The 26,089-nt window shown below is 34.2% G+C and overlaps 4 protein-coding genes across 4 annotated transcripts in view; 3 read left to right on the top strand and 1 right to left on the bottom strand.

Annotated features, from left to right (window-relative positions):
- Nucleotides 1-69: 69 nt before the first annotated feature.
- Nucleotides 70-4,107, top strand: LOC108578694. Its single transcript, XM_017942071.1, has 10 exons — nucleotides 70-449; nucleotides 540-718; nucleotides 874-1,182; nucleotides 1,305-1,447; nucleotides 1,619-1,780; nucleotides 1,947-2,161; nucleotides 2,268-2,482; nucleotides 2,898-3,166; nucleotides 3,497-3,706; nucleotides 3,993-4,107. The coding sequence occupies exons 1-10, from the start codon at nucleotides 308-310 to the stop codon at nucleotides 4,105-4,107; spliced, it is 1,959 nt and encodes a 652-aa protein (XP_017797560.1). The 5' UTR covers nucleotides 70-307.
- An 868-nt stretch (nucleotides 4,108-4,975) lies between these two features.
- LOC108578695 lies at nucleotides 4,976-14,269 on the top strand. Its single transcript, XM_017942072.1, has 17 exons — nucleotides 4,976-5,108; nucleotides 5,508-5,677; nucleotides 5,773-6,081; nucleotides 7,025-7,152; nucleotides 7,760-7,921; nucleotides 8,072-8,283; nucleotides 8,363-8,577; nucleotides 9,001-9,272; nucleotides 9,606-9,812; nucleotides 10,135-10,216; nucleotides 11,306-11,614; nucleotides 11,731-11,858; nucleotides 11,947-12,108; nucleotides 13,049-13,251; nucleotides 13,392-13,606; nucleotides 13,718-13,986; nucleotides 14,266-14,269. Exons 1-17 carry the CDS (start codon nucleotides 4,976-4,978, stop codon nucleotides 14,267-14,269), a joined length of 3,180 nt encoding a protein of 1,059 aa, XP_017797561.1.
- A 5,624-nt stretch (nucleotides 14,270-19,893) lies between these two features.
- LOC108578751 (methionine--tRNA ligase, cytoplasmic) lies at nucleotides 19,894-24,789 on the bottom strand. The gene is made up of 15 exons (XM_017942137.1): nucleotides 24,625-24,789; nucleotides 24,007-24,158; nucleotides 23,816-23,932; nucleotides 23,592-23,741; nucleotides 23,383-23,514; nucleotides 23,215-23,330; nucleotides 23,015-23,131; nucleotides 22,704-22,943; nucleotides 22,250-22,526; nucleotides 21,783-22,164; nucleotides 21,494-21,707; nucleotides 21,171-21,407; nucleotides 20,390-20,711; nucleotides 20,113-20,313; nucleotides 19,894-20,043 (listed from the first exon to the last, which is right to left on the bottom strand). The coding sequence occupies exons 1-15, from the start codon at nucleotides 24,725-24,727 to the stop codon at nucleotides 19,894-19,896; spliced, it is 2,910 nt and encodes a 969-aa protein (XP_017797626.1). The 5' UTR covers nucleotides 24,728-24,789.
- A 759-nt stretch (nucleotides 24,790-25,548) lies between these two features.
- The window catches only part of LOC108578696 (N-acetylglucosamine-6-sulfatase-like), a 2,592-nt gene continuing 2,051 nt past the window's right edge, over nucleotides 25,549-26,089 (top strand). Inside the window, exons 1-3 of the mRNA XM_017942073.1 lie at nucleotides 25,549-25,659; nucleotides 25,727-25,786; nucleotides 25,861-26,082. Of these exons, the coding sequence (XP_017797562.1) occupies nucleotides 25,549-25,659; nucleotides 25,727-25,786; nucleotides 25,861-26,082 (393 nt within the window). The remainder of the gene's footprint in view (nucleotides 25,660-25,726; nucleotides 25,787-25,860; nucleotides 26,083-26,089) is intronic.

Raw genomic sequence — 26,089 nt, forward strand, 5'->3', positions numbered from 1 at the left:
TACTTTGACGCAGAGTGAAACGAGAATAAACGTTCTATTGGTTGACTTCAAACTTGTGTGCACTTTGTCATCATTCATCATCGTCGAATATTATTAAGATATCCAGAAACAATGACGGATCACGCAAGTGAACCGTTGTTATAGAGAAATACGAGCGGCTGTTATATTAATAATTCAAGGTAGTGTTGTGATTAATAAATATAGAAATGCAATATTAACGAGATAATTGAATATTCACGAAGAGTATCGGCGCAAGACCCGTCGAATGTTGCATTGAGAATGTTTCCCTGAGAGATAATTCTGTACGATGAATCGAGCTTGTTTCTTGTTGTTTTTAACGGTGCAATTAACTGCTACTTCGTCCGCTAATGAAAATGACATTATCCGTGATTACTTCGCATTCAAAAAAGTGGAAAGAATCGTGGGTTTCTCTTGCGACAACATGGAAAGTGCGTAGCAGACAAACATTTTGTATAAATCTATTGTATCTTATTTTAATTCGACCGTGTATATTCTTCTTTCTATTTTATGGAAAGCAGATGATTTTAAACTCGCGAAAACGTTTAACAACATGTATACTACATACATTTCGATGTTGAATTCCGCGGTTGAATCGCGTTTGGATGTCAGGAAGGTTTTAAGAGCGGAGTATCATCGTTTGGGTATTTTCTTGGATTGTCGATGCGATCGTAGGCGATACACTAGAATTCTCGTAGATGTAAGTAACTTTTCTTCGAGAAATTTTCATGTTACATTGCATAAAATTTGCTTATTTTTCTGTAATTCTCCTTTACCCTCTTTTCTTTATATTATTAAAAAAAAAAACGACGTTTCTTGTAACATTCCTTAAAATCTAACACTCGTTGCACTTAGGCAACAAAGTATTCTATGTACGATGAAATGCACAAATGGTTGATCTTTGGCTCAAATCTGAGTCACATAATGGAAATACTAAACGACGACGCGTTTACTATCTCCACTGACGTTATACTCGCTGTTCCATCAGCGAGTAATTATCTATTATACGATGTGTATAATCCGTGTAAAGATCGAGGGGGATCGATGAATGTTACGTACTTTGGAACGTGGAACAGTGAATCAGGATTAGACGTTACCCTGAGACAACCGAAAATTCAAAGGAGATCGAATCTTCATGGAATTAAACTTAAAGTTGGATTTATAGTAAGTTACTTGGTTCCTATAATTACCATCAACAATCAATGAAGCTTAAAATTTCGAATAATGTATATTCCTACAGACAGTGTATAATAATAAATTTATTAATAAAAACAAGAAAAACATAGAACATATATTTACAGGTTAATTTGAAACCAGAAAATATGTCACTTCACGATATGATGCTACAATACAATATGAAAACGAAGTTTGGCCGATCGAAATTTTTATACATGCTCCTCCTGCATCTTGCCGATCTTTTCAATTTCACGTAAAAATGAAGCTTAATTATTTATTAATCATTTGTATACTTTCTCATACAAAAGTTATCATATTTTTTATACTTTTTCACATAAAAGTTACGATTAGAAAATTTTCACTCAACAAGTGAGATGAATTAACCTGATTAGTTGTTGTTTATTAGTTCGTCTCTGCTTTGTAGTACGGAGATTGTTCAAATAAACCCGCAAAGGAGATTGGATAATTCTGGACCTGTTTTCGATGCCTTTAAAAAGAATCTTATCGATTTCTCGGCAAGTCCAGTTGCTATGAAGGCTGATAGATTGGACAACGGAGATATAGTTGGGCCAGTCTGGCCAATACGGTACAATACCACTGCCTTTCCACTTTCTCACGCCTTTCACTTGTACATCTTACGTATTCTATAACACCAACATTTTCGAAAAATAAACACTTGTTCGTAATACAAAAGTTTCCTTTTCATTGCGTGAATTTGAAATATATTCTTTTGCAAAGTTCGACTTTTATAGATCGTGTTTTATGTTTCGTACGATCTCGTCGATGAAAATGAAACCGGGCCAATTTTTGAAACCATTGTCAGTGAAGGTGTGGTACGTGATACTAGCGATGATAGGAATCGTGACGACTGTCCTAATTATTTTTCTACGAATAGAAGGCATTCGGAATCCTGCGGAGATTTATGGCCTCTCTGTTTTGCTCACAATAGGAGCTTTGTCGCAGCAAGGTACAAGATTGTTTCTAATCGACTTTTACAAGAGAAAAGAAGTTTCGAGAAACGATAGAAGAAGGTTGTTGAATATTGTAAACTGTTTATAAATTCTTTCGATTAGGTTCTGCGTTCGTTCCATCTCGTTGCGCGAGTCGAATGGCGTTTCTGCAAATTCTATTCTTCAGTTTGTTAATTCTGAATTACTACTCGGCGAGCGTGGTGTCGAATCGTTTGAAAAATAAGGGCGAGAAGATGAACGATTCTTTGATTAATTTATCGAAAAGCAATATGAAACTCGCGATGGAATCGACGCCGTACATTCGATCTTTTCTTCAGGTAATGTGTTATAGAAAATTTAAAAAAACCTTATCTTTTGAATATTCTTTTAAAGACTTTTCCAAATTTTAAGAAAACGAACTTTAAAAACTCTGTCTTTCGAGTGTCTTTGAAAAATTCTCTAAGTTTTAAGAAAAACATTGCAAATATCCACGTTTCTCGAAACGAACAAATTTTAAAAATTTGATCTTTCGAATATCTTTCTAAAAACTTTTCCGTGTTTCAAAAAATGTATTGGAAAGACGTTGCAAATATCCATGTTTCTCGCAACGAAGAAATGAAAGAGAACTTTGTCTTTTGAGTATCTTTTCAAAAATGTTGTCAAATTTTGAGAAAAATATTTGGAAAAAGTTCGAGGAAACGAATATGACCGTAATTAAATTGGAAGAGTTACGTATAAATATTTGCACGACAGGTGCCAGACAGGGAAGTGAGATACTTCTACGACCATCGTTGGACGAAAATACCAGCGTCGCAGAGATACTTGCCCTTAAACGAGGGACTTAATCGCGTGGCGGAGGGCCGTTTGGCTTATCACACGATGATCGATTCCGCTTATCCGTACATCGAGCAGACGTTCAATTACCGAAGTATCTGCGAGCTCACGGAGGTTCACTTGTTCCGCACTGTTCTGGCATTTTACGCCCGACACCGGAGCCCTTTCACTAAATTGATGAAAGTAGGGTACGACAAGATTGACCTATTGCAAAATCTATATCTATGTGCACATATATGGATGTATGTATTTCGAAAAGGGCGGAGAATATTAAGTGTACAATAGAAATAGTATTAAAATGTCAGGAGATATCATTTTAGTGTCATTTATGCTTCAGATTTTCGAGATATAATTCTCCCATAAATTTACAAAGTATTGAATTACTTTTCTTGAAATTACTTAAAAAAATAATTCCTATTACTTCCTTAGTTACCCATCTATAAATTTACAATCACTTTATGTACTTTAGAAGGTAATTTAAATGTGAAAAGATTTTTCTAACGGTATCACTTTTTCAGTTTGACTAAAATTCGTAACGTTGGCATCCAAGAACGCGAACTGAAACGATGGGCTGCTAGAAAGCCCTTCTGTCCACACACTCTACTTATCGCCGAGCCTCTGTCGATTCACGAATCTCTACCGATTTTCGTGTTCTTGGGTATCTCTGTTGGCCTGTCGATCCTTATTTGCATCATTGAGAATATCATCTATCGCATTTCTCCGACACGGTAAATCCGAAATTTCACTTAACTCTAGCGCGTTCTTTCGTTCGACTATATTAAGATTTCTGGGTCAAAAAGGACCCAAAGACCTTGTGTGCAACAATTTTCGTTACCAGAACTTAGACGATAAATTTCTGATATAATCTTAAAAAAATATAAACTTGATAATAGAAATAGTTATTTAAAAAATGAGAAGGCGATGGGTCGAAAAAGACCCGAAGACCGCACTAGAGTTAAAGAAACAAAATTATTATATTAAATGTACAAATAATTGTATCAACTATCCTTCCAGATCCTCAAGTTCAGTGATAGAAAAACGGCGTCTCATCAGAAGAACCCTACACCTTCCATCTTTGAAAGACATAAATCTACAAGCCCTAAAAAGATTCAAAGTTTTCAGAGAATAGTCGAACTTAAAAATCTTCAAAATTCCCACTCGTCGAACGTATATAATTACTACAAGCTTGTTTCTACTCTCGGAACAAACGAGTCCTTCCACTGATTAGACACAACAACGCACGCGGTGTACTTGATCGCGCTTAATTATCATTAATATTTTGCACGCGCACGTCGAGTAAAGTTCAACAAGTGTAACGAGCGAGAATTTGTCCACGTTGCAAATGATAATAAATGAAAAATAAACATCGTTCCAGCGGTATCTGTACATCATCGGTCTCGAATTAATTACCGATATTGATCACACGTCATTTCAACGAAACAAAGTCGCGTCGTCGCTCGACAATTCACGATTACCTTCCGCGCGCGTAATTAATTTTTAAACCTACCACTTCCGTTCCCCGTTCGCGGCGGACCTAACCTGTTCGTAATCTAGATTATCGTTGGAAAATTCATATTTTAGACAGCCCACCGACGTGAACATTAACGAAATACTCTCGCGACGGGGGTTTATGACAGAGATAAATAGTAATAAACGCGAATGGGTAACAGGATCGATCAAAGCGAGATTTAGCTTCGTTTTCCATTGGACATGTGACGGGTAGAAAAGGGACATACCGAATGAATGATTAATCGGGAGGCTTTGTAGATCCTTTTCGTGACTCGAGCAATTTGCCAAATTGCTGCGAATTCATTTGATATGCTTGTCGTTTATATCAGAATATGAAATGGTTCTCCTTCGTGCATTTCATGCATGACGAATAGAATAAATGGTATTAAAATAATGTAGAAAGGCGCGTGAATGGTGGAACGGGGTTCGATTTTGCCGGGTATTGGAATTGTGCCAAATGCTTGTGACTGAGAAAAGAGATTAGCACGATGTATAAGGCCCTTTTCATTCTGTTGCAATTTGTTTTCATTTCGAGCGGACAGGATCATGTTTTTATTCGCGATTACTTTTTGCATAAAAAGGTACGAAATGTCGTGGGATTCTCTTGCGGTGACGCTATAGGTGAGCAATACTTTTAATTACTATTTGAGGATTGTTGCTTAATCGTACTTTTTGCATTAGTGAGAGAAATTTTAGAAATAAATTGCAAGAAATTTATTTGGAATAAATATGCATTTATTATTACGAAATATTCCTGAAACAGTGTAAAATAAGTATGAAAATTCTTAACAGATTGAAAGATAATTTAAAGATTGATGCTTGAGGATTTTCGTTTGGCTTGATAATTGAAATTTTGCAAATAAGAGATAATACATTGCAAAAAAAATTTATTTGCGATAAATATGTATTGATTTTTAAGAAATATTCCCAAAACAGTGAATATTCTTTGGAGATATTAACACCTTAAAGAAATGAAAAATATTTACACAAAACTTAAGTGACGATATGTATGATTTATAGGTGATTTTAATCTTTTGAAAATATTAAGTACCACGAATATCTATACAATAATAAGGGAACCCAGTGTGAAAATCGACTTTCGAAGATTCATGAGAAGTGAAGCTTGGACAGTTGGTGTCGTAATTGATTTGCGTTGCCGCAATGAAACTGCTGTTCGAATTTTCGCTGAAGTAAGAGAAACCTAATCACCGATAACAGAAGTTTAACGCTGTAATTATTTTATTTTATAATTAATAAAAAATGTTCTAAATTTCGTAAAACTTAGAGCTCGAAATATCGGATGTACGATTATTCCTACAACTGGCTAGTGTTGGATTCTAATTACAATCATAGCATTTCGCTGTTGAACGACAGTGCTTACAACATAGTGACCGACGTGGTTGTTGCTATATCGAAGAAAAACGGCTACGATTTGTACGATGTTTACAATCATTGCAAATATCGCGGTGGTTCGTTAAACGTTACACAACTTGGTATTTGGCGGCGTGATACAGGACTTAACGTAACCCTAACGCAGCCTCTAATTAACAGAAGAGCTAACATGCATGGGATGAGATTAAAGATATCCGGTGTGGTGAGTTTGTCTATCGATTTCTCTAGTTTCCTTTGGATGAAGTGTAGTAATAGAGTAATAAAAATATAAATATGAAATTTGACGGTGTATAGAGAATTTTTATTTATTTTCACGGGACGAAGCCTTTGGTACAAAAAGATATAACGTAGGTGACAAAAAATAAAGAAGAAAAAGAAAACAGTAAAATAATAAAAATATAAATGCAAAATTCATGAAGTACAGAAGATTTTAATTATTTAATTATTTATTCTTACGGGGTAAAGCTTTTGATGCGAAAAAATATAACGTAGGGAAGTTCCCCTAATGGGACAAAAAAGAAAGAAGAGAAAAATGGACATACAGGTTTAAGAAATCGCGAAGAATAAATACTATTGTGAGAAAGTACTCTGACTCGGAGTAGGGTGGGCGCAAAATTAATTGAACTTAATTAATTGAATATTTCCGTAATAATATATTTTATTGAAAGTCTATCTCCACCTTATTTGGGCGTCGCACGCAAAAGTATACGTTAAGGGTCTCGGGAAGAATGAGAACGCGTCGTCCTGCCAATCCCTGTCCTCCCCCACGCGAACACGCCCAGGGAAAGACCCAAAGGGGCGGAGTCACCCCCACCGAACGCGCTGGGCCTGGCTTCACCGTCTTCGGGACGGATTTTCTCACATTGTATAAAGCAGAGCCGCTTAACTTCTTGCTCACGAGCAAATTTCCCCTCCCGAGGTTCCCCCACTGTGCGGTACGAACACGCAGAATGTGTAACATAAACTCGAGCGGGACCATCTCAGTCGCATAGTGGGGGAACCTCGGGAGGGGAAATTTGCTCGTGAGCAAGAAGTTAAGCGGCTCTGATATAAAGTATACGTCCTAAAGAGTGTCTTAAGAATGCTAAGGAGTGTCTAAATATTTAGATCTATTAATCCACTAATTTCAAGTTTGTTTTACTCAGGTACAATACAGGCCGAAAGATATGCGTCTCGAAGATTACATGCAGGACATAAACACGAGATCCTTAGACAGCATGCACAAATTTGTGCACGCTATGATTTTGCATACGGGAGATCTGTTTAATTTCAGGTACCATCATAACGATATACTACTCCACAAAATTAAAGGATCCCTAAACTTCGACTGAAAAATTGTCGATCTTTGAACCGCTGTAACTTGGTAAAACAACATCGTAAAATAGTCAACTTAGGCTCATTTTAAAGGGCGAAGGCTCTACTTTCACATTTATCAACTGAATTTTTCCAAAGATCCTTTGATATTGTAAAACGGAGTGAAAAACTGAAGTTGCTTTTTTTTTGTAATTTTACAAATTCAAACCACTCTAAGGAGTTTAAAAATTTTTTTCGAGATTCATTCGAAAGTGAGTTTGTAAAGGGAAATCTCCCCTTTACAACGACCTATAAAAACTTGACGCACGATTTTTTGTCACCGTTTCATCGCGCTTTGAATGAAAAGTGTGTCGTCGTCTGACATCATCGTGGTGAAAATTCACTTCGTTCCTATTTAAAAGTCCCGAACGTTTCAATTGCTATTGCTTCCTTTAAATTTTCTAAGTGAGCACAGTGCACGTCTGAATTAATGGTTTTTTCATTTCTCGAAAGTAACCCGAAATACAAAACGAAATACAAAACTTTATTTTTCTCTTGAAACGAAAGGAATTTATTTTCTCTTTCAGTGTTCACGCCTCTGAAATCATCTACTGGGACAGACACAGCGTGCACGGTTTGATTTTTGAATTCTTACGATCGAATTTCATCGATTTCGCCAGTAATCCAAGAATTATGGTTTCCGAGAGATTAGATTATGCCAGCCTCATTGGCGCAGCGTGGCCAATTAGGTGAGGAATTTCTAATATCTCATTTGCATACAATCAATAAATTATTCAAACTTTTATTAACAAAAATTAGATAAATTCCTATTAAATTTAATTTCCATTACATCCTAATTCTATCAAATTTTTATCGATAGTAAATTCTCTTTCGATCAGACCGTGTTTCATGCTGCTATCCACCTCGACCAATAAAATTAAATTAGAAATCTTCCTGAAACCATTCACGAGGCAAACATGGTACGTGTTCGCAACTTTCGGATTGTTCTCCATAGTCATTATGAAAATAATAATGAATCGCGAGAATATTGGTAAGAACGAAAAATATTCCGGAGCAGTGGTGTTGTCCATAGGAATTATATCACAGCAAGGTGTGCAATAAAACATTTATCAAGGAAACAATATTCTTTCAAAAATAGCTATTATTTAATTTCTATGAAATTATCATAGGTGCAAATTTTCTACCAAAACGCATACCAAGTCGTATAGCACTCTTTCAAATAACTATACACAGTTGGATAATGTACAATTACTACTCCGCTAGTATCGTCTCGGCTAGATTGAGCGAACCCCTTGATATGATGGAAGATTCTGTAACTGTTCTTGCTGATAGTAATCTAAAAATCGCTGCAGAAGCTGTACCCTACTTAAACTACTTCTTATACGTGAATATTATTTATCTATATCATCTATTCATACATTTTAATCCTTCCTAGGCAATCTGGGTCATTAATGACCCAAGAGAAATTTCACTCTCACTCTTTAATGTTTTTTCGAAAACGTTTCAAACTTTTCATTTAACGAACAATTGTACAATGTAGTAGAGACTTTGATAAGTATTTCAGAATTTTTTCAGATTTTCTGAAAGCTTAGAATAGCAAAAAAATTAGGCTTGGACTTAAATGACCCAATTTGCATATAGAGTGTTCAGATTTTTTGAAAGCTTAGAATAGTAAAAAAATTAGGTTTAGACATGAATGACCCAATTTGCCTACAGAGTGTGAAAAAATATGTTTTCGGCTGAAAGTTGGTTGAAATAAAAATTGAAGATCTTTAGTGTTATCGATGTGAACAATATTTTTTATTAGAAATTGAATTGGGAGTCGGATTATTTCCGCAAAAAACGCTGGGATCCTTTACCAGAGTCGAAAAGATATCTGCCGATAGAGGAGGGTATCAGGCAAGTTAGTCAAGGTATTCTAGCGTATCACACGGACCCTAATACAGCCTATCCTTATGTTGAAAGAATGTTCGACTCTAATAAAATTTGCGAGTTGACGGAAATTCATCTGTTCAAACAATCTGTGATGGGGATGTACGCCAGTCACAATGGACAGTTCATTGAAATAGCTAAAATAGGGTGAGAATTCTTATGTTTACTCTTCTACTTAAATGGTGAGAAATTTTATTTTTATTCTTCTACTTAATGATTATCTCTGATAATGAATAACTGATGCCCCAAGAGAAATTTCACTCTTGTATTTTTACTTTTACCGAAAAAGCTTTTAAACATTTCACTTAACGAACAATTGCACAATATAACAGAGACTTTGATAAGTACCCTAGAATTTTTTCAAATATTTTAAAAGCCCAGAACAGTAAAAAAATTAGACTTGAATATAATCAATGCTTATCTCTGATAACAATAATCTCTACTCGATATTTTAAATTTACTCAATCGTACTTCTTTAAGACTGACAAAGATGTTCAATACCGGTCTTCGAGACCGACAAATCAAACACTGGTCCTCGAGGAAACCACAGTGTCAACCTGATACTTTGTCCACGAGGAGTATCACAATTTACGAAACTGCACCTGCCCTAATTTTACTAGCCTTTGGAATGGTCGCGGCTGGAACGATGTGCATCGTGGAAAATATCAGTTACAGACGTTCAATCAGGTGAATTATGTGGGATCAATTCGTCAGGAAAAGAAAGTATACACTGTCGCATGGCAAACTCGAGCCTCGGCGCGCTACCTTCAACTGCCTTTTTGCCCCGGGGCCCGCGTGCCCCTTCTACCCTTCGCTTTTCGCTCATGCTCACACACTCACGCACGTGCGCACTCGCTCGCGCCGCGCCAGTCGCGCCACACACGCCCTCTCGCGTGTCGGACTCGATCGCCGGCGGATCAGTCACCACAATTATTTCTATCTGTTATATCACTAAAAATATTTTCTCCAATTTCAAACACAGAGATAAAATTTCCTTTCACAGAGGAAGCAGAGGATGTCGCAAAAAGAGGATTGGAACAAAAGGAAGCTTCAGCAGTGGAAATAGCAGAGACAATTTATTAGACATGAATGCATAATCTTTGCTGAATTAAAAAATTAGTGAACAATTTTAATCACTTATATCGAGCCTAGATTAAATATTCCTGTACAAGATTATGATAAAATAAAATCAAAAATTAGCTGTACAATACACGTGTTGCTTCTATCGAAGTAAAAAGAAAAATATTCCACAGAGATGCATATAGGATAAATTGATCGACTAATTGACTCATGTAATCGTTATGAAACAATATCGAACTACCGTGCTCTAAAAAAAAATTCAGTTACTCTCTTTTCTAAAGAGCCATCACGTCAAAGCTGACATATTTCCTCATAAAAAATTGAGGAACAAATGACTGCCTGCTGGAAAGTATAACACGAACGTTCTTCATGCAATTGTTCCACTTGCAACCGTGAATAAAGAGCAACCATAGTAAACTGTGATGCTTTTTCGGTGTTTCTTGTGTCTGCAATTAATCCTCGCCTCTCACGCGCATAATCGGGGTATAATTTACGATTATTTTCTTTTCAAAAATGTCAGTAGAGTGGTTGGATTTTCTTGTGGAGAAATCGAAAGTGAGTGGCCTACAAATAAATTCGTTCATTTTTAAAAATAAGATAATATTTTTAACTCGTGAAAAATTCTTTTCAAGTATTTCATGCGAAATACTATCAATTCCTTTCGAATCACAAAAATTTGATCTGAAAACGTTAATTTTCTATTTGATTGTATTGTAAGGCTTAATGCTAATTTAAAAAAATTCTGTGCCAAAAAATAGAAATTGTGCGATAATTATTTTATCATATTCAAAGTTACGCAATTTTTGACAAGTCGATAGAGAAGCAGTCTTGTGATTCAGCTAAATGTTTCGAAACAGATGATTACCAAATTATCAAACGTTTTAACGGTGCCATGATTCCGGTGTCCATAAAACAACTCAGTCCAAACATCAACATATCACGATTTTTAAACACCAGTTGCTGGAATCTAGGTGTGTTCCTGGATTTACAGTGTTCGTTTGCAGACGAGGTTGTGACGAAACTCTTTAACGAGGTAAAATAGCACTGTTCTAAGTATCATTTTTTTAATTTGAAAATTTACATTCGAAAATCACAATTAGGCCTCGACTTATTACATGTTCGATCATTTGCACCAATGGTTGATACTTGGGGAAGATATGAATCGCACTGTTCAATTATTAAACGACAGCACGTTTAGCATAATCACGGACGTAGCGATTACTGTGGCGAAAGACGACAACTACGCTCTTTACGATGTGTATAATCATTGTAAACATTGCGGTAGTTTGTTGAATATCACGAAACTTGGTACCTGGACGAGAAACGATGGACTGAAGATCAGTCTGTCTACAGAAAAGTTTTCTAGACGATGGAATTATCATAAAGCGAAGGTGAAAGTCGCAGGCTACGTAAGTAGCAATTGGATTTGACGGTGGTTGATTATTGAAATTATTAAAATAGACGGAAATGTTGGAAAGAGGGAAATGAAAGAGATATCAGAGCAATTCAATTTTTTTTTATACAGGTAGCATTTAGACCGAAAGATCAAAATCTGGAAGATTATCTCAAAGACTACAGTACCATGCATACAGACAACTTTAGCAAGTATTTGTACTCTATAGTTATTCATCTTCAAGATGTATTTAATTTAAGGTAATGTTTGTTCGGTATTTTTAAGATGAATTAATAGTAAGACTGCTTGTATCACTTAATATCCACACGGAATGTGATTGATTTGTAGTTTCGAAATATTAGAAATAAATTACTGGGACAAAAATGATACGAATGGGCCAGTGGTAACTGGTTTAAGAGAACGTAAATTTGATTTAGCTTACTATCCTTTGGTTCTGACACAGGACAGACTCACTTATGCGGACGTGATGATACAAGTAATGCCTCTAAGGTAATCGAAAATTTGATTAATTCTACTATATTTTACAGTATTTTTCAATATTACAACCGGTATATCACTCAGTTTAATCCTGGGTCGTGTGGTTCAGCTTTGAGGCGGTCCTAGATAGACTCCACGACCCTGGAGGCGTGGCTTCCGAGGTGCTTGGACACTAGAACAGTCCTCACAAGGACCCACGATTTTAAATACGTGGCCTCTGAGGTCTTTGGACTCCGAAGCAGTCCTCGAAGAAATCTACGACCCTAAGGGCGTGGCCTGTGAGGCCTTTGGACCAGCTTCGGAGGAATTCACGACCTTAGGGGCGTGGCTTGTGAAATGCTTGGACACTAGAGCAGTCCTCAGAAGGATCCACGATTTTAAATACGTGGCCTCTGAGGTCTTTGGACTCCGAAGCAGTCCTCGAAGAAATCTACGACCCTAAGGGCGTGGCCTATGAGGCCTTTGGACCAGCTTCGGAGGAATTCACGACCTTAGGGGCGTGGCTTGTGAAATGCTTGGACACTAGAGCAGTCCTTAGAAGGATCCACTATTCTAAAGTCGTGGCCTTCGAGGTCTCTGGACCCCGAAGCAGTCCTCGAAGAAATCTACGACCCTAAGGGCGTGGCCTTTGGACCAGCTTCGGAGGAATTCACGACCTTAAGGGCGTGGCTTGTGAAATGCTTGGACACTGGAGCAGTCCTTAGAAGGATCCACGATTTTAAATACGTGGCCTTCGAGGTCTCTGGACCCCGAAGCAGTCCTCGAAGAAATCTACGACCCTAAGGGCGTGGCCTAGGAGGCCTTTAGACCAGTCCTCGGCGGAATCCACGAACCCAGGGGCGTAACCCACGATTCTAAAGGCGTGGCCTCTGGACCCCGGAGCAGTCCTCTACGACTCTGGGTGCTTAACCTCACGACTGTTCCTGAGAATGATTGTTTTTATTTTTTATAGAACCTGCTTTATGTTTCGCACCGTACCTTCACAAAAAATGGACGTGAACGTTATCTTCAGACCATTCGCGAGGACTGTTTGGTACATGATTTCATTACTGATAGTCATCATAATTCTCGCTTTGTGGATCATTTTTAAAGCAGGAAAAGATAATATCGATACTGATAGTGTTCTCGTAACTGTTGCTGCGGTATGTCAACAAGGTATACTATTAAAATATCTACTCTAAACTACAAAAATACTAATATTTGTTTCTTATACGTACTAAAAGTATCACATTTTTATAGCTAACTTGAAAAATTTAAGGAATTAATAATCAGTACTCACATTTCGATATTAACAGGATTTCCATTCGATAGCAATCAGATTTCAAGCCGACTTGCTTTTTTGCAGACCATGATCTTTGGTCTACTTTTATACAACTGTTACGCAGGAGCGATAGTATCAGCCCGGCTGAATGCTCCTTTGAATAAAATGAACGATTCACTATACTCGTTAGTGAAAAGTAAAATGAAACTTGGAGCATCCAAGGAAATATATTTGAATCTTATAATGAATGTGGGTGTTTTAATTATTTTATACATGACTGAAGACAACATTTTGTTTAATATTTCGTTCTGCGATAATAATTAAACAATAATTCTTTACAACTGAAAAATATTTTCTCAGTCTACTCTAGATGAGATCCAATATTTCAAGAGATACTGGCAGTCTATACCGGAAGAGAAAAAGTACTATTCGATCAAGGACGGTGTGAAAGCAATAATGAAACCTGGATTCGCCTATCATACGGAACCTCTCAAAGCTTATCCACTTATAGAACGAACTTTCGACAATCAAATGATCTGTCAGCTTACCGAAGTGCATTTGCTTCGTCCTTCTATTTTAGGTGTGTGGTCAACTCGACATGGCCAGTTTCAAGAGGTAGCAAAAATAGGGTAAGAACTTCCCAAAAAAGCATCCATAAAAATTCAAATAATATATCAAGTGTAGAAATGAATTATTTTCGACTCTATTCGCATAATTCATTCAAAACCACCAAGTTTCTATCGCGATGGTTTTCTTAAGTTTCCAAAAAAATGGCGGATGGTCATCAACAGTAATGGAAATTACTTCGATTCTTGATCTGTTTTCGTTCTTTTTAAACGAAACTTCTATTGTACCCAAAAATCAGGAAGAATTAATTTCTACGTCTAATATGTTTTTTCTTTTTTTAGCTGAATTAGTTACATTTTATTTGCAGTCTTATCAGGATACTCACTTCAGGAATTCGAAAGAGAGAATTAATACGTTGGAAACCTAGAACACCATTCTGCGATGAAGATCAACAGTATGTTTCGAGTGTAACAATTATCGAAGCGTTGCCAATTATACTTGTTCTACTTTTCGGCATCGTCTTATCAGTTATTATTTGCTTTATGGAACAAATGATTTTCCGTGTATTATGAGCGAAACAGGGAAAAATGAAGAAACTTAAACGTTGATCGGATGTGCGTTAAACATTTAAGAAACAGTAATTTGTTATGATAAACGAAGTTTCTATTAATTTTGAAGCTTAACGTTCGGTTAAATGTATTATTGTGTGTGTATGTTGCAACGAGATTGTTACGATATTATGTTTTGTTTACGAGAAAGTTTAACGACTCGTATTTGAAATTTTTGGGAAGGTTAGAGGAATGTATGTGAAATGGTTAAATAATTAAAAATTTTGAAACATATATTGTAGTTGTTAATGTCTTTTATAAGCACATTTTAATAAGAATATTTAAATAATTGAAACTGGAGGAGAAACCAAAGCCTTCAGTATTGCATTTCATACGCTTATTTTTGCAATATTTAATTTTGTTACTCAAAACGATGGAAATATTGTTTAAGGAGTGAATAAGAGGGAAAGAATTATAATATAGAAGGCGAGAATAGTAATTTTAGTTTTAGTTTGGCGACTTTTAATCGATGACCAGTCAGGTCGATCTAATTTTTAATATTTGTAAACTTTAAATGCAGTGTAAATAGAGAAAATGTATAATATAAATTACTTCGTGGTATTATAACAAACGGAAGCTAAATAAACTTTTAATTTGTGCAGAAAATTGATTAACATAATAAATGTTACCTTCACTTTGGTTATGTTCAGTCGAAGACCACAGGTCAACCTTCTTTTTAATCGTTGCAAACATTAAATTTAGTCTGAACAGAGAAAATTTACGATATAATCGTCAAATAAACTTCTAAACTGTACAAAACATTATTTAACGTAATAAATTTTACCTTCACGATGGTTCACTAACGATATTCAACGGATGACCATGGGTCAGCCATATTGTTAATCTTTACGAAATTAATTTAACCACCAGTAGGTAATGAGAACATTAAAACGTATTTTTCCGTTGAAGAATATTGTAAAAACGTATAAATTGTTATATGCAATGTTAAAACAAATTGTCGGAAGTATAAATTTATAACAAAATTGTGAAAATTGATAAATTATACCGTGTTACCATAACGGAAATCTCCCGCGAAAATTTCTCGCCTGACCTTACCGACGACTTTGCTAACGACTTTGCTAATGACTTTGAAGAGGGGGTACCGCAGGTATATAAGAGCCCGCCGAGGTTCCGCAAATCATTCACCCTTTATACTGGGCCTTAGACACTTCGCGGTAAATTAGTCTTAAAAGTTCTGAGATGTGAATAGGGTGGTCGAGGGCTACTAGCTAGCCTATGTCCACCCTATACACACTCTACCTTCCTCTGAAACTTATACACTATAGAATCAAATAGAATTTCAGTTAGGTGTTACCTATTAGACAAACTTTTTTTTAAAATCAAATTTTAACAATTACCGGTACTCGCTAGGCACTTAATATCAGACTTTAAATGCTCGACTTCGAACTTCGGTTTAGAAATAAAATAAAATTATTTTCCCGATCGGACTTTGAATATTCCACTTCGAATAAAATATTTTGCAATTGTTTCGAAGGTTTAGGGAACTCCACGTTCGAATTTTAGTCGTTGTTCTTCAGACTTGTCGAATAGGGCGTTGAAGTGAATTTAAGAGGTTTACTAATGAAAATTTCGACGTTTCAGATATCTATTAATTAAATACTTTTATAAATATGTACTTTTCTTACAGCTATTGAAATTAATTTGAAATTTTTCTTTCAGTTTTTCGAATTTCTTTTATTTTTCTGATATTTTCTCTGATATTGAATTTATTTGACGACTTGTTATTTTCTAAACTAATAATTCACAGCTATCCAAGGAATTTGCATGACTTGCATGTTAAGTAGTTAGTTTGTTATTGTATTTTACGTTGTGCGAGCTGATTTGCAACGAGTGCACTATACTCGTGCACTATGCCCACCCTTAAATAAACCGTCTCAATTAGTTTACCGTAATAAATCTATTTTCCGAATTTTTGAAATTTTTCTATATATTAGAGTCAGTGGATCGCGTATTGAAATAATAGCTTCATCCCCAGTTCGCTTATTATTGAATATTTTTACGCGTTTAACTGATACTTCTCCCCAAACATCGTCGCGTATTTTCTTGAAATTTACTTGTATTATAGAATCGAGGAAGATATAAATTCACGGTTTTTTTTTACGCGTATTCTATTCAAATTTATCTTCATTACAAAAATCGAGAATAATATAAAATCGCGGTTTCCCCTGCTAAATAAAATTGAAATAGATCGCGTTTCGTATACAATTTCGCGTCGTCCATTTCACAGCGATTCACAATTTGTGAGTCTCGTGAGAAAATGAAAGCCGAGGGACTGGAATGATTAGCGGAAGGACGACGATCTGAGAGGAAGGAAGGAGGAAATGCAGCCAAATCTATGTTGCAGAGCCCAGCTGCCTAATCTGCGAACAGTGAGTTACAAAAATGGGGTCTTTTTTTGGCGATATGGTTAAGTAGTTAGTTGTATATTGTCACAACCGACCCTTAATTAAATCGTGAAATTAGTTTATCGAAATTAATCTATTTTTCGAATTTATATCGAGAATTTTTCAATTTTTCTAAATATTCGAGTCAGTGCATCGCGTATTACAATAACTTCATCCCTAGTTCGCTTATTATTGAATATTTTTCCGCGTTTCTCTGATATTTTTCCGCGTTTCTCTGGTATTTCCCCCGAATTATCGTCAAGAAAGATACAAACTCGCGTTTTCTATTCAAATTTACTTATTTTACGGAATCGAGAAAGAGACAAATTCGAGTTTATTTCATTTCAATTTTTACGCGTGTTCTATTTAAATTCTAACTTAATTAAATATTCGCGATGTCCCCTGTTAAACTTCGAATAAATCGCGATTCGTATACAATTTCGCGTCGCCCATTTCACAGTGACTCACAATTTGTGAGTCTGTGAATCTTGGAAAATCAACGCCGAGGGACTGGAATAACTGCAAGGATGACGATCTGAGAGGAAGGAAGGACGAAATGCAGCCAAAATCCACGTTGCAGAGCCCAGCTGCCTAATCTGCGAATTGTGAGTGAATTTTTTTGGGTTTGGTGATTGGTTATATATGTGTTGCATGCATGTTGGAGCTGAACTACCAAGAATTCAAAGAAGAACTGGAAGAATGGACTCTATTGCACTACTCGGTGCACACGCCCTCCCATTATTAGAGTATCCCAATAGTGTACCGCGTTAATTCAATTTAGAGTCAACTTTTATTACAAATGCCCATTATTTTCGATCGATACGAGAATTCATTACGTCGCGTCCGCGTTTAATAAATAGCTTCATCCCTTTTTACTTTTCTGTTTTTCTGTTGATACCACCCTTAAAATTTTGCTAAATACCCCATCTAAAATGGACTGCAGGATCAAACGGATGATAAAAATTCGTGGTTTCGGGTCTAAATAAAATTCAACGAATTAAACTACACTTGAAAGAAATCGCGATCCGTACATAATTTCGCGCGACACTTCCACAGCTTCCTAAGTCTGGTGGGTCTGACAATCGTTGACTGTGGCCATTGGTGGAATCAAAATTCAAGGCTGAGGGGATTGGAACGATTCACTGAGGGAATTCTAAAAGTTTCATGGGTCTGAGAGGAGGAGCAGATGTCCTGCTGTGTTGTAAACGAATAGTAAGTTGCATATTTCTTTCTTTTTTATTCATTATATATTATTTCCAGTTTAGAGACGAAAATGTGCGGTCTACTGACTGAATTTTTACCATATTCGACGAGAATATACACCAATAATTTGTATGTTTGTTATAAATAACCTAATTCATTAATTTTCAGAAATTAGAAAGTATTGTACTACTTTCGCTAGAGTAATACTTTTCTTATCGAAATTGCAAAATTGGGAATGATATAATTTTACGAGATGAAAATCGTAGCTAATAAAATTTGAGACCTTAACTCGTTAGTGAACATTCTTTGGTAAGCCATAGGTAATTCGTATCATTTCTAAAAACTTATCCCTTTCGAATGATCGAATTTACAATGTACTTTTGTAATAAAGATTTTATAGTTTCCATAAACTATTAGACGGACATCGTTTGGAATTTTAGATAAATTACAAAATCAGGAACGATATTAATTCTCGATGTTCTTTATCAATGAAAATTAATAAGAAATCATAGAACGTATGAAATTTTTGTGTAATCACTATCCTACCGTGAATCTTAGGTAATTCTCATAATTTCTTAAAAATTCTCATTTTCGAAAATTAAACTAACAAGTAAGCTAAATTGTAAGTTGAGAACTGTATGCGTGTGCGTTTTAATTTTAAGTTGTTCATAAGATAAAGTGAGTTAGCATAAGGCAATAGAAAATAATTCTATCATCGTGGGATGCGTGCGTTTTAACTTTAAATAGCTTTTATAAAATAAAATAAGTTCGTTCTAAGATAGAAAATTGTACACCAATGTGTGCGCTCTCTTACAGAGATACGCGTTTCTCATTCGTAACGAATTAATAGAATGCTTTCTGCACTAATATCGATTCTCGATCATTCAGTTCTTTCGAGCTATTACACGACGTACTCACTCGCGAGTAGCGCGCGATTCTCGCGAGTAAATACATCGTGTAGGCTCGTTCTTATAATTTTGTAATACTCTATTAAGGAAGAGCATGGAATTTTTCGAGTACTTAAATAACGTTGCTATTGAAAATGAAAGACACTGCGAATTATTCTAAAGACACGAATTTTTAATAAAATGTCTAATTTTTTTTTTTTACGAATGAGAAACGCGTATCTCTGAAGGTAGAAAGCTGCCAGTAGGGCCTCTGTTTTTGTCGGGTCCCTTGCGTAGTCACCTCCTCGTGGTGGGACCTGGAAATTGGTATCCTTTTCCAAAGAAAATTTTCATTTTTGAAAACGGATACCAAGCTAAGAACTACGCATACCCGTGGACACTCTGATTCTCATGAATTCAGGGTGGACTGCGGGTACTAGTTATACATACATATACACAGTTGAGAGACTTTTTGAGATGTGTTTTAACTTTAAGTACAAGTAAAATAAAATAAGTTAATTGTAAGATAGAAAATTGAATACTACGTGCGCGCTTTCTTACAGAGATGCGCATTTCTTATTCGTAGCTAATTAATAAAATGCCTTCTGCTTTTTCTACTTAAAGAAATATGGAAAAATATTTCGACTACTAAAATTATTATATGTTTTCCATGATGTATAAATAAATTTTATTAAATAAACTATACGAATTACATTACTTAAATGTGAAAAATACCGTATGATATTCATGTAATTTTAAAGTGCATATGTAATGTAATAGAGGATGAACAATGAGCTTTTATTACACAAAATCTCCTTAATTTTTGACGATGATACACGTATTGCGTACTGGTTAGCGATCTATATCTACTTCTTTTTCTTTGATTTTTTGTCAGTCGGAGCTGGAGCTGTACCATTGAGATCTGCTAATTGTTTCTTCAGATTCAATAACTTTTCCACCTCAGGTCGCCACACTGATTTTTCTTCTTTTGCTTTCAATTCACGTACCAAATTTGCCTGAAGCACAGAATGTTAATTACACAAGAATGCTATAAAAATCAAATAAATCATACTACTTTATTGCACCTGTTTGGCAATAGCTGCTTCCAAGCTTGCTACATCCATTGAAGCATCTCCATTTTGCTCAGGTACGAAAACCAGGTCAGATTTTTTACTTTTCGATTCAGGAGACTTACTTTTTTCACCTATGATATCAGTAAACATTTTCTTTAAATTTGAGAATATCTGACCTTCGTGTTTGGCTACCAGTTCTTTAACTTTATTACCCTGAAGATAGAGAAATACATAGCATATGTAAATAGTCTGTTAATTTTTTGGATTATTATTTAAGAAATTTACCAACCAGTTCTGCAACTTCACTTTCCAAAGACTTTATATCGCTATTTTCACCGTTATTTTCAGTTTCTTGTTTTCCAGCGTATTTCTTTCTTAATGCTTCTACGTCTTTATCTTCTATCTTTTTAAACAAGGGAGATGGTTTACCAATTTTGTGTCCCGTTGGAAGTATATTTGTAATAACGTCGGAAATATAACCGTAATGATTATTATCCAATCCTAGTTGCGATCTTAATTCACGAGCAGTATTCGGCATAAATGGAGCCAAAAGGGCTGATAAAAGACATGCCAAATTACAGCAAATACCGATGATCGTGCCAGCTCTTTTTCTACGAACAATAAAAGAAAGCAGACATTTATATTATGCTCAAACTGAGTACGATAACACCACTTAGTTCTATTAAGCGAGTGCTATTCACAAGTACTGTAACACAGACCTGCAACATAATTTAATACATGAAAGTTGATTAACAGTCAGTCAATTTACAGGACTTATTTTACAGCATAAAATTAAGTCATCTAACAGCAATCCTCATTGAACAAGGGAACCTAGGAAATAAAGATATTCTAATCTCTAATATAATAAATTATTTTAGAATATGAATTTCAATTTAACAAAATCACAAAAATAACGAAATAAGATAAGCAAAACATGCAGCAACTTTTCTAATGCTTAGAAAATTCAATGTTTCAAAAATATAAAGTGTATACATACAAGTATAAAAATGCCAAAAATACACTCACAGGTAACAATATTATTATGTAATAAAAACCAACGCGCCACTTACTTATCGTTATCAGTTCCTTTGATTTTCACCCATGGCTCTTGAAATTGCATATATACATTTGCATGCTTTGAAATTGCTAAAACGTGTTTTAAACCATCGCGTAATTTAGCTTGTTTCATAGAATGTACATAAGATGATAATTCGCGTTGCGCTAATACCAATAGTACCAAGTCATCTTCTTGAAGTTCTATTAGCGGTACTTTAGAGTCAAAGTATTTTTCCGCAAATACCAAGGCCCTGTTTATTAACAAGAATTTTTAAACAATTAAAGCTAAAAGAAAAAGACAGAAGTCATATCTGATCTATTATAAAGGAGCACATACCTATTAACAAAGTTTCCAAAATTATTTAATAATTCACTATTGTTTTTAGTTGCTAAATCCACCCAATTGAAATTAGAATCTTGAGTTTCGGGTCTAACATATGCAAGATAAAATCGCCAAACATCAGCTGGTATACCCGTATCTCTAGCATCAGTTCCAAATACTCCGATACCTCTCGATTTAGAAAATTTTGTATCTTCGTAATTGAGGTATTCTAAAATAAGAATTAATCACTAATACTTGACTCTAAGGATGACACATAATATGATATAACATATCAAATTGATACCTGTTGCCATTAAATGCTTTATTAAAGTATGTCCTTCATTAGCTGCTATTAAACAAGCAGGGAACATTATTGCGTGGAATGGAACATTATCTTTTGCCATAAACTGATATAAATCTACTTGTACATCTTTAGGTTTCCACCACTGTTCGTATTCCTGTGTGTATCTCTTTGTAATACTGATATAGCCAAAAGGTGCATCGAACCAAACATAAAACACTTTATTTTCGTAACCTTCTACTGGAACAGGTATTCCCCACTTCAAGTCCCTTGTTATACACCGTGGTTTAAGTCCATCGCGTAACCACGGTTTTGCAACTACTCTCGCAACACTCGACCATCCTTTCTCTACGGTTGGGGACCATTCCTTTAACTTGTCTTCTAACTGTAGAGAGAATATTTTCTTTCTTCAGATATGATACACTTGCAACAAAATAATGTTACATACAATATATAATAAAAATACTTGCCTTAGGTAAATCTAAAAAGAACTGCACCGATTTTTTAACAATAGGCCTACTACTGCATACTTTACATCGCGGAGATATTAAGTCTGTTGCATTCACTAAATGACCACATCCATCGCATTGATCACCACGTGCATCTTCGTATTTGCACCTTGGACACGTTCCTTCTACAAATCTATCCGCTAAAAACCTATCACAGGACTCGCAAAGGAGTTGGTCTACCGTTTCGTTTAATATATATCCTTGCGATTTTATTCTTAAGAAAAATGATTGCACAATTCTGAAAAATGAAATATATTTACATAATGTCTCTAATGATTTACTTTTGCAAAAGAGCAACATAAAAATTAATTACCAAAGTAATAAAAAAATAATGTAACCAATAATTTATAGATTAAAACAATAAAAGCTCAAAGAATTACATTCTATGATGCAGCTAGTATGAGACCCATCTTACTCTGTTTGTTCTGGCGTAGTAGTACGACCAAAATAATCAAATCCTATTCGAAACCATCGATAAATATCGTTGTGTATATCAAAAAATTTGTTACAAATAGCTTGAGGCGTCGTCTTTTCTTCTAAAGCTTTAGCTTCTGTAGCAGTACCATATTCGTCAGTGCCACTAATATAATATATAATAGTTATTGTAAAATTTAATAAATAACACGGGGTATTATAATTTCTTTGTCTACAATATCTGTAAATAGAAACTGTATATTAAAATACGAATAATTCATGTTACTACAATGCTTGTATTATAAGGCAAACCTCGCAAAAATATCAGCAGAAAGAACACAACCAATAATATTTCCTAAATGAGGAACATTGTTAACATAAGGTAAGGCTGATGTTATTAGGATATTTTTTTCACCTTTCTTCGGTAATCTAAAATTAATTCATAAAATTGTATTACTTATGTATCTATTATTTACTGTTCGATAAAACCATTTATGCACATTTAAACTTACACAGGATAGGAAGAGTTTTTCATCTCAGGGTATGATGTAGATGACCAATTACTTGTAATATTTTGTATTTCTTCTTGACTGATTGTTTCTACTTCTTTTTCTTTAGTTGGACTAACCTGAAATAAAAAATTTATATAATATGTAATATACTATTTCTAACAAACTTACATCACTTGGAGTTGGTTTAGAATTTGGGGCTGATCGAGAAATTACAGCAGTATTAGCAGGAAACCAAGATACAGCTTGAACACTGAGAATTGCTTTTAAACCTCTTTGAAATTTGTATTCTTTGAGAGAATTCTGAATCAATTAAATGTATATATAATCCTAGTTGTAACACAAACAATAGCATAAAATATAATGGACTACTTCTGTACCTGAATAATTGGCAGTAATTCAATATTTGATAACCAGTTTTTAATAGATACATATTCTTTACATAATTCATTTCCAATGTCTGTAACCAATATAGTGGACCATATAGTTACCCAAATGCAAGCATCTGCCAATGATAAATCATTGTTATCCTAAAATAGTTTTAATTGAATCTTAAATCTTTTATTATTATACTTTGATTAGTATTATATTTATTATAAATTACCTCAATTAAGTACTTTTTGTCTTTTAATGCAATATTCAGTTCTTTTAATAAAGACCATAAACATGACTTATTTGCAGTTTTATAAGTTCCTGTACTACCATAAACTGCTATTGATGGCTGTAAATTGATACTTTTTATTAATTTAAATTATTATTGTGAATATAACAAAAATACATAATTTTTTTTTTTACCTGTAACTGAGATGCTTCCCATTCCAACCATTTATTAGTAACAACTTTTGAATCTTCAGGGGAAGATACTAAGAGCTGCATTGCTGCATTAGTACTAAACAGCACTAATCCGGATGATAGTTCAATAAAAGGTAAACGGCCCAAGAAGCTTACTATGCATAGAATAGGAAAACTGATTTTATGTTAGCTACAACAATGATACATGGAAACAATTTAAAAATTATATGAAAATATTTACATTAAACACCTATACTACTATATTTCTAATAAAATAAAAGATTTACAAAGTAAAAATCAATTTCTTGGTAACATTACTTATTGAATTAATAATTATTGAACAGAAAATCATACTTATTGTGATATCAAACATTGCTCGAAATTCAAATTATGTTTTCATCAGAATAATTTTAAGGATAATATAAGGATGTTTAAAATAAACAATATGTATATATGTCTATGTTTGATATCATCAATTATAAATACAACATTTGCGTAGAAAGTCGCAAAAAATTTATATATTCGAGTATTATAGAAGAAATCCAGGTGAAATAAACACTTGATATTTCATCATATGGTCAAAAATTAAATTATTCTGAGCGAAGAGGTTAAAGTTCTTACCTTTTGGTTGTACCGTTTTCACGGTAAAAGATTGTTGAGCCATTTTAGCTGCAATTACTAATTTTAATACATTTGGATTGCCTTCGTTGGTTGAAATATTCATTTTTACTACTAAGTTAATAAATATTCACAATAAATAGATGAAAATATGTTCAGCACACAACCGACACATGTGAGCGACAATTAAATGCACGGGAATGGATACCATGGCCTGTCTCATAACACATTGCCAATCTATTTAGAACCTATTAATCTTTAAAGTTTAATACCTTTTTTTATTCATATTATTTATTTCACAACATCCATTATATAGTTTTTCGTTATGAAGAAACAAATCATATATTGAGTAATTGTTTATTTAATTAATATAATGTAGAATAAAATTTGATAAACAACGAATGACAGTTGGTACGACCGAAAACTTTTCTGACACTTCTGATCATGACAACCATAATATTCAATATCACTTTACAGTCCTTGTAGGGACTGATAATAAATGAAACACGTTAATTTGAACACTTTTGCCTATTTTTAGCTTCTGAACGTTTTTTTTTTTTGCACGATAGTTAATAAATGTATTTATACGTACATACAAATTTATTGGATACTAGTGCCCTCTGCCGTGAATTCGTCTTCATTAAAGAATTTGTCTCATTACGCAGTTCATTTTACCGCGCAAATCACATGATAATTTAAATTTGTTATTGGTATTATTTATTGTAAAATTATTATGTAATTGTAATTATGACTTTAATTTAAGTAACTTTTTTTAATTTAGTGTAATAACCTTCTACTTTTTTCAAAAAATTGTATTAAATAAGTTTGAACTTGAGGGAATACCCTTTCTTACGTATTTATTTTCTACTATCACTATACTAATAATTATTTTCTTACTGTCTGTGATTGTTCAAAATTCGAAAGAAAATGATTACTTTATTAATTTGTGTTTTTATAAGTTGTATACCATTATCATATAGTGCAGAGAATATTGTGTTAATTCTTGCTGATGACTTGGATATATTTCTTGATGGCATGGTAATTATGAAAAGAAAAGTACTATGTAAAATGAACACGTTTAGCAATAATTAATTGTTATCTTTAGACACCAATGAAAAACACTTTGGATTTAATTGGAAGCAAAGGTGCAACATTTTCAAATTGTGTAAGCTGAAAATATAACTTTTGTAATAATTTTTTATAATTAAATTTAATCAAAAATATTTGTTTAACAATTAGTTTGTCGCTTCGCCTATTTGTTGTCCAAATAGAGCATCAATTTTAACTGGAAGATATCAACACAATCATTTAGTAGTAAATAATTCAATTCCTGGTGGGTGTAATAATATTAAATGGCAAAAATTACATGAACCAAATACATTTGCTGCACATTTAAATAAAGAAATGCTGTACACAACTTTTTATGCTGGAAAATATTTAAATCAGGTATATGTGTACAAAATATTAA

Source organism: Habropoda laboriosa, unplaced genomic scaffold (genome assembly GCF_001263275.1).
Source record: "Habropoda laboriosa isolate 0110345459 unplaced genomic scaffold, ASM126327v1 scaffold28, whole genome shotgun sequence".
In the NCBI taxonomy this organism is placed as follows: Eukaryota; Metazoa; Arthropoda; class Insecta; order Hymenoptera; family Apidae; genus Habropoda; species Habropoda laboriosa.

Bases quoted from the DNA above. Each gene is read 5' to 3' on its own strand.
- LOC108578694 (XM_017942071.1), top strand. From the start codon at position 308: ATGAATCGAGCTTGTTTCTTGTTGTTTTTAACGGTGCAATTAACTGCT. The intron at 2,483-2,897 runs GTAATGTGTTAT...TTTGCACGACAG, and splicing joins ACATTCGATCTTTTCTTCAG to GTGCCAGACAGGGAAGTGAG. The intron at 3,707-3,992 runs GTAAATCCGAAA...CTATCCTTCCAG, and splicing joins TATCGCATTTCTCCGACACG to ATCCTCAAGTTCAGTGATAG.
- LOC108578695 (XM_017942072.1), top strand. From the start codon at position 4,976: ATGTATAAGGCCCTTTTCATTCTGTTGCAATTTGTTTTCATTTCGAGC. The intron at 5,678-5,772 runs GTAAGAGAAACC...CGTAAAACTTAG, and splicing joins CTGTTCGAATTTTCGCTGAA to AGCTCGAAATATCGGATGTA. The intron at 7,153-7,759 runs GTACCATCATAA...TTTCTCTTTCAG, and splicing joins GGAGATCTGTTTAATTTCAG to TGTTCACGCCTCTGAAATCA.
- LOC108578751 (XM_017942137.1), bottom strand. From the start codon at position 24,727: ATGAATATTTCAACCAACGAAGGCAATCCAAATGTATTAAAATTAGTA. The intron at 24,159-24,624 runs GTAAGAACTTTA...TTCTATGCATAG, and splicing joins GAAAACGGTACAACCAAAAG to TAAGCTTCTTGGGCCGTTTA. The intron at 23,132-23,214 runs GTAAGTTTAAAT...AATTAATTTTAG, and splicing joins AAAAACTCTTCCTATCCTGT to ATTACCGAAGAAAGGTGAAA.